The 8,029-nt window shown below is 40.5% G+C and overlaps 1 protein-coding gene across 1 annotated transcript; it reads right to left on the bottom strand.

The window, feature by feature from the left end:
- Nucleotides 1–362: 362 nt before the first annotated feature.
- Nucleotides 363–4,611, bottom strand: tpi1b (triosephosphate isomerase 1b). Its single transcript, XM_046848430.1, has 7 exons — nucleotides 4,407–4,611; nucleotides 1,892–2,015; nucleotides 1,708–1,792; nucleotides 1,487–1,619; nucleotides 1,295–1,380; nucleotides 1,100–1,187; nucleotides 363–1,021 (listed from the first exon to the last, which is right to left on the bottom strand). Exons 1-7 carry the CDS (start codon nucleotides 4,516–4,518, stop codon nucleotides 903–905), a joined length of 747 nt encoding a protein of 248 aa, XP_046704386.1. The 5' UTR covers nucleotides 4,519–4,611; the 3' UTR covers nucleotides 363–902.
- Between the last annotated feature and the right edge of the window lie 3,418 nt (nucleotides 4,612–8,029).

Here is an 8,029-nt window from a genome sequence, read left to right as displayed (position 1 = left end):
TTAGAAGTTATCAAAAATTGGAAATCTTTATAGTTGAACTATTTAATTAGCATTTGAGATAACCGAGGACAGGTGCAGATTGGGGAAAAAAAAAAAAATCCTCTTTAAAAAAAAAAGGTTGAGAACCACTGCTGCAGAACAATGTAATAATTTCCAAGCCCTTATAAAAAAAAAAGAAAAAAAGTACCATGTTTATGTAATGGGCCTCTTAACAGGTTGTACATTATTAAAGTCTTGGGATGATTGGATTAATACACTGAAAAGTGGTATTTCAAAGGTTGATTGGACACATGCCTATACTTGATGCAGGTGTAAGCATTAGATCGTTAAAATGAGTTTTGGAATAAAGTCACAGAATCAGGTTTTTGGTTCTACTTTCACATTTATTACAAGGTGCTTACACTTGCTTTAACCGTCCTGTGCCTGCTTAGGACACATGGTGAACAGCTTCAAGACACAGTGTCCAGAAAGCAGGTTATGCATTTTAACTTAAGTCACAAAACATAGAGCAAGAGGGAAATGTACTAAAGACACAGTAATCTGCTCTTGTCTGAGTGTATATGCACACAAAAAATAAAGTTGGTAAACATAGTCAAAGGCATGGCCTAAAAGCCCAGTGCTAATTCATGTAGATCTTTTTTCATCATTAGTGTGGAGAGCTAACATCTCCTTTCTGTGTGAGAACAACTTCACTTTAAGTGCCAATCACATCCAGACTAAATCTTTTGAGGACAAATGCACAAACAAGGGAAATGGATGCAGCACCGGCAGCACGAATACTTGGGGGAGCGAGTTGGGAGGAAAAGATTTAGTTCGAATGGGACAGAAGTGCTTTACGTTAGAACTAAAATGGTGACGAAATTGGCGTAGGTTGCGCCGCTTGTTCCTCTTTCAGGTTTCTCTTACGCTTTGGCATTGATTATGTCGACAAACTCGGGCTTCAGCGAAGCTCCACCCACCAGGAAGCCATCCACATCTTTCTGGGAGGCCAACTCCTTGCAGGTTCCTCCAGTAACTGAACCTGAAAAGTGAAGAGGGCGTTTAGTGGTCTTTACCTGAACCCAACAATGACTTATTAATCCTTTAGAAGGTCCGTTACCTCCATAGATGATCCGAACAGAATTAGCGACAGCCTCAGAAACGTTGGTGCTCATCCACTGCCTGAGTTTGTCATGCACTTCCTGTGCCTACAACAAAAAGGTAAGAAATAAAAAAAAAAAAAAAAAAAAAAAAAATCACGAAGAACAGGAAACACATTTGAGAGTCTGCTCCTCGGAAGACTCCGTGGTCGTACCTGTTGTGGCGATGCGGTTTTACCAGTGCCGATGGCCCAGACAGGCTCGTACGCAAGCACCACCTTGCTCCAGTCCTTAACGTTGTCTACAACACAAGCGCCAAACTCTTTATAGATCCATGCATTTATAACTCAGCAAAGTTAATTCTAGACTTGAATGTTCAAAATCAAGAAATCTGACTATTTTATTACCTGCGATGGCTTTGGTCTGTGCGAAGACGACCTTCTCGGTGATCCCAGCCTCTCTCTCGTCCAGCTTCTCCCCAATACAAGCAATCACACCAAGTCCACTCTCGAGAGCGTGAGCTACCTTCTGTCCGATCAGCTGCAAGGATCAGTGCAACCACACGCCCAGTAAGTACTGAACCATCTTCAATAACATCACTTCAAGCAAGAAAAAGACGATATCTTACCTCATCGCTCTCCCCAAACACGTGGCGCCGCTCCGAGTGTCCCAGAATCACCCACTCCACACCACAGTCCTTGATCATCGCAGGGCTTGAAGAGAGAGAAAGAGGGAAAATTATTTTTTTTTATAAAAATAGGACAAAAGTTTAGCACAGATCCAAATCCCTCATGCATGTGTGGGTCCTGTACCTGATCTCTCCAGTGAAGGCACCTTTGGCAACCTTGTAGCAGTTCTGCGCAGCCACACCAATTTTAGCGTCGAGCTTGGACCTGGCAAAGTCGAGGTAAATGGACGGAGCGCCACAGACCACATCTGTGAAGAGTTTCAGAAAAGAACTACATTTAAAAACAAGTGAAATTTACATCATTTAAAAAAAAAAAAAAAAAAAAAAAAAAAAAAAAAAAAAAAGTGTGAAACAGCAGTTTCAGGAAAAAAATAAAAAATAAAAAAGGTATTGTTAGAAGCCAAAACAACAGTCATTAACTTTGAGCTACAATCCTGTAGATAGTAACCAGTTCAGCCATTTTTAAATAAAAATAAAAATAGCCACATGTGGTGGTGGTAGCTTGGTGTATCTGAAGGTTCAGAGCTCAATTCCTGGTGACGACAAGCTGCCACTCATATTCCCCTGAGAAAAGCCCGCAACCCCATAGCGTCTCAGCTGCAATGAACACAAGTCACTCAGGATAAATTTTGCATCTGCCATAAACGTACTTATAAAAGCACTAGATAAACATCTACACACTAAAAAAAGTAGTGACTATTGTACTGCATCTTTATGCATTATGAGAGGAATCACCAGTACAATGCCAGTCAACACTTAACACTTTCTCCACCATTTAGGAGCAACCTGCAACTCAGACTGATGAAGCAAAAATCCCAGTTATGGAGAGAAACTGAAGCCACGGGTTACTCAAGGGTCTGTGCAAAGATTTCCTCCCAAATATCACATCTTGTGCAATCACCCTCTCTAGTAGAGCATTGTGATTATAGCATGTTCAGCATTATCCATTGCTTCATGGTCAACTCTGACTTCTTTACAGTCAGCGCACACACACACACACACACACACACACACACCTTAACCACAAGGAACATTCTAGCATTTGGAAGTGTGGCTACCTCAGAGGTGATCAGTAGAGTCGAATGACAGATTGATCAGGCTACGTTCTGGTTCCACTACAGCAGATAGCGCTAAGACTATCCTGGCGTGTCTCTTTTTCATAAACGATCTTCAATCACTTTGCGATGTGGAAAAACACTTTCTGGACTGCAATACAAACAACTAGGTTGAACTTGTTTGTTCTACAAAGAAACAGTTTATTCATCATATAAAAATCAATGCATTTCTCTTTCCAAACGCGGTGGACGCAAGGTCGTTCCCCTAAGCAGTAATAAGGTATTACGACGTCCTGTGTATTTCTAAGACTATTGTACCAGTTCGAGACTTCAAAAACAGAACCAGCAACCACGTTTTTATTAAATGCATACACAAGCATATCTTTTAACTCCAACTTGTGTCCGCAGTACAGTTGGGAGACGGGGCTCAGCATGTGGCATTCGCAAGACTATCTTGGGTAAAGTCAAATCTAAATTAAACCCCAGCAGCGTCTCGGTCGGAAAGGTCACCCATCGTAGGGTTTAGTGAAAAAGGTCGGGGGTCATCCTGGAAAAGGTCACTGAGAATTATGGGTTAAACAGTAATGAGGACAGAAAGGTCATGGTTACATGATTAAAATAAGGTTTGTTTACTTTTTTAGTGCAATGTGAAATCTCAGGGCAAGTTCATGGTAGGAGAGCTTAATTGAGGAGAGAAACGTTATGCCATGTTGAACTTTGGCTGGTTGAAGTCCAAAGCGCTGTGTGTGTGTGTGTGTGTGTGTGTGTGTGTGTGTGTGTGTGTGTGTGTGTTAAAGAACAGCAAACTTCTGCTGAAGGAAAAAAGGTCAATCAATTACACCATGGAAATTCATTTCTACATTATAAAAGTGAATCGCGGTGAAGACTGCAGCATTTCCTTAGATGAGGAAATACTGGAGCTAAATGATAAATGATTGCATTAGAGTTGCAGAAAACACCAAAAAACAACATATTAGCTTCCTGCGCCGGTCAGGGACTACGTGCTGTCAAACACACACGCACACGGGAGCGCGCACGCACGCGGGTTTTTTTCCCCTTACGCACACACCCACCAGTAGCTGTCAGCGTCAGGCCTGCGCTCAGCATCACCGTACAGAGACACTGCTGTAGTCACGACGAAAGCACGTGAATGAGTAGTAAATCGGGTCGCAATGCGACATTCCATATTTCTAAAACAAAAATAAAAAAGGAAAAAACAAATTCATGCACGCGCTGAGGCCGCGCGCGCACCCGCGCACGACCTTGGGTTGCATGCTAACTCGAGTGTTAGCAGGCAGGTCCTCCATTCAGGACTCACTGACGCCCATCAGCATCAATTTAACACTATTGTTTTTTGGAGGGCTGAAAACTAGTGTAACTAACCCGCATATGAAAGAACCGTGTCTGAATGAAAGCAGCTAGCTGACCGAGTGTGTGTGTCCGGTTGTTTTGACATACTAGACTTTTCATTTATCCGGTTTTGTTATAGGGATTAGCTAAAAGACAATATTGCGGTATTTTAAGTAGCTTTATCCGGAAGTAATACGCTCAAGAGAGGATTGAAGTAGCTTAGCGTTTCCTCACCGGTGTCGGCGTTGAGCTTCGCGCTGTTCAGGGTGTTGATGAGCTCCCCAAGACTCTTCTTATCGCCGTTCATCTTCCAATTTCCACCGACGAAAAATTTCCGGCCAGTCATGATGGCAGAGAGGTGAAGCGGTAACTGCTCAGGGTTGTACTAAAGATAAAGGTGACTTTAGCAGGAGAGACGGACAGCGTGGAGCAAAGGCGCCCGTGGGTTTATATACAGAGGGACGCTCGGCTCCGCCCACACGCCTTCAGGACCACGCCCTCAACCGCTAACTGAGGCGCCCGAGTGGGCTGTGTTCCAATTCACAATTCACTCCAGTTGAGACACCGCACAGCTGCACTTCACTTTTTACCAACTGCACTCTACTTGCATTTGACAAGTAAAAGTCAAACCATTGGTTGTTTTTGAAATTAGGTTAGGGTTTTTTTTGCTTTTAAACGATAGTAATCTTACAATCGAAATTCTCAATTCTGATTGGCTGAAAGCTGTGCCCTTACATTACATTAATGCAGTGGTAAGGTGTCAGGGCCGGGCAAGGTCTTCTCTGTTGGCCAGAATCACTAAATTGTGTTTTAATTACGGCTGTAAATCGATCAAAACATTTAATCGCAACTTAATCGCACATTTCTATCTGTTTTAAATGTACCCTAAATTAATACTATTCAAGTTTTTAATACTCTAATCAACATGGGCATGGGCACATATGGATGCTTTATGCAAATGTATGTTTATTATTAGTGAATTATTGGTTTCATTAGCTGTGGTGTAATAATGATATGAAGTGGATTAATTTAGGTAGAACACCACAGAAGACCTAGGTGGAAAATGCATGGCCAGTCACTGCATTTATTGTAACCCTTTGCATAATCACGTTTCTATCATGTATTTTTAAGGCAAATAAATTTCTTTAAAGCAAGTGTGTTTTCCATGTGAGAGGGTCGTGGATGGGCCAAGGCCTGGACCATGAATGGGTCACATGTTACGGATGGGTTCTTCTGCCATTGGTTAATTGGGATGAAAAAAACTCAGGTATATGAAGATAATGGTGATGGATGATATTTAGAAACAAGATTAGAAAAAAGGTTTAAAAAATATATAGAAAAGAGCGTTTACTGACAGTGTCTTTATTTTCTAAACAAATACTTTTTTGCTATGACTTCACAGCCCGAGAGTCTGAACTTGTACATAGTGTCTTTCAAAAGTGCTTGGAAGTATGTTTCAGTAAATACATCCTGATACCGGTTCTTTAATACACAGACTAAGAATGCCATATGGCTCTCTGTTTATTTAAAGAAGTGCTTAATCAAGACTCACCTACAGCGGGTAAAATAAGTATAGAACACGTCCCCCTATTTCTCAGTAAATATATTTCTAAAGGTGCAATTGACATGAGATTTTCACCAGATGTTTGTAAGAACCCATGCAATCCACACATACAAAGAAATCAACCATAGATGTCCATAAATTGTGTGTAATAAAATCAATCAGTAATTATTAATTAAATATCAGCTGGTTCAGTCCTAAATGATGGACTATATAAAGGTGTCCCATTACCAAGGTGTCACACAAGAAACATTATTTGATGGGTAAAAGCAAAGAGCGCTTTCAACACCTTTGCAACCGTATTCTTGCAAAACATACTGGTGGCATTGGTTACAGAAGGATTTCAAAACTTTTGAATGTTCCAGTGAGCACTGTTGGGGCCATAATCTGGAAGTGGAAAGAATATAATTTTACCATAAACTGGCAATGAGCAGGTGCTCCTCACAAGATTTCTGACGAGGAGTGTCAGAATCATCAGAAAAGTTGTCACAAGAGCCAAGGACCACTTTGTGGAGAGCTTCAGAAAAACCTGGAATAAGCCGGTACAATTGCATCAAAGAAAACTAAGTAATGCACTCAACCATAGCCATAGTCTGTGTGCACGCTCATTACGCAAGACTCTGATTTCTGAAGAAAAAACATGTTGACGCTCAGTTTGCTGCACAACATTTGGACAAGCCTGTGAAATACTGGGAGAATAAAGTCTGGTCAGATGAGACCAAAACTGAATGCTTTGGATGTCATAATAAACACCAGGTTTGGAGGACAAATGGCACTGCACATCACCCCAAAAACACCATACCAAAAGTGAAGTTTGGAGGTGAGAACGTCATGGTGTGGGGCTGTTTTTCAGCATACAGTACTGACAAGCTTCATATAATTGAAGGAAGAATGAATGGAAATGTACCGAGACATTCTACCAGGATGATGATGATAAAAATGAGGTTGAACATTTTAGAAAGACAATGATTCCAAACACACAGCCAAGGAAACTCTCAATTGGTTTCAGAGAAAGAAAATAAAGCTGCAAGAATGGCCCAGCCAATCACTAGCTTTTTTTTCTCCTGGGTCATTTCACATTATTACACATAAAATAATTTGAGGACATCTATGGTTTTGATTTCTGCATTGCATGGGTTGTTACCAACATCTGGTGAAAATGTCATGTCAATTGTACCTTTAAAAATGTATTTACTGAGAAATATGGTGTTCAATACTTATTTTCCCTTTTGTATATCATTATTATTTACATGTACATTCATGTATGCTATTTATACACCTGAGCAGTTGAAAGTTACAGGTTTTGCTCAATGACCCAGGAGAGGGAAATGTGTTGAAGCTCGGATTTAAACTCTTCACAGCTCAGCTAGAAGACCAGCATCTTCAGCAGTGAGCTGCCATGGTCTGTTTGAAAGTGGGGAGTTCTGGTCAGTTTAATCACTTAAAAATATTAAGTAAACGCACCTTTTATAAACAGCCATGGTAACATCCAGTATTTGTGTTAACTATAGTTTATCCCAGTTATTCGAATCATTTGATTTTGTTCACCCAAACATCAAAATGATTTTGTTACATCAGTGCAGGTCGTTTTGGAAGAATGTCACGAATTAGTATATGAATAGAATTAGTTAGAATCAGTTAATTGTATTCATTCATGTGTATCAAATTATGCTGTGAACAACACATAAGGCTTTTAAGAAATTAATAAACGTGTAAGAAACATAAGAAACTTTTGTTTTTCTCTCTCTCTCTAATAACTATTCATTGTAACCAATTCAAATAATTTAGTTTTATGACAACATTATCTCTGTGTATTATTTAAAGGATTTAAACCATTATTTTTATCAATGCACACATGCTGGTAAGTAGCAATGGTATAAGTGATAATTCAAATTTTTACATTGATTTGCTTTTATGACTTTCTCTTTCTATCTACACCATGAAAGAACAGTTTAAATCCACCTCCAATGTTCCTGGTCTTACTCCCTTTCCACTTGGTCTCCTGAACACACAACATATCTACCTTTCTGCTCTCCATCATATCAGCTACCTCTTTCCCTTAACCAGTCATAGTACTAACATTTAAAGTGCCCACCGGAACCTCCACTCTCCTACACTTCTCCTTTCCCTGCCGTCTCTGTAGACGTCTTCCTCCTCTCCTTCTCCTCCTTCGGCCAACAGAAGCCCAATTTCCACCGGTACCCAGAGTTACTGTTACTGTTACTGCGCGTCTTTTTCAATCCGCCGGTGTATAAAGTCCTGACTCTCACTCAGCACAGATGTACACTAGTTTATG

The sequence above is a fragment of the Silurus meridionalis genome, chromosome 4 (genome assembly GCF_014805685.1).
Source record: "Silurus meridionalis isolate SWU-2019-XX chromosome 4, ASM1480568v1, whole genome shotgun sequence".
Classification (NCBI taxonomy): domain Eukaryota; kingdom Metazoa; phylum Chordata; class Actinopteri; order Siluriformes; family Siluridae; genus Silurus; species Silurus meridionalis.
Note: the sequence above shows the minus strand (reverse complement) of the source record. Positions and strands in the feature narration are given on the sequence as shown.

Excerpts from the sequence above, each read along its gene's own strand:
- tpi1b (XM_046848430.1), bottom strand. The coding sequence starts at position 4,518 with ATGACTGGCCGGAAATTTTTCGTCGGTGGAAATTGGAAGATGAACGGC. Across the intron at positions 1,620-1,707 it reads TGTTTGGGGAGAGCGATGAG|CTGATCGGACAGAAGGTAGC; the intron begins GTAAGATATCGT and ends TGATCCTTGCAG. Across the intron at positions 1,188-1,294 it reads AAACCGCATCGCCACAACAG|GCACAGGAAGTGCATGACAA; the intron begins GTACGACCACGG and ends TTTTTGTTGTAG.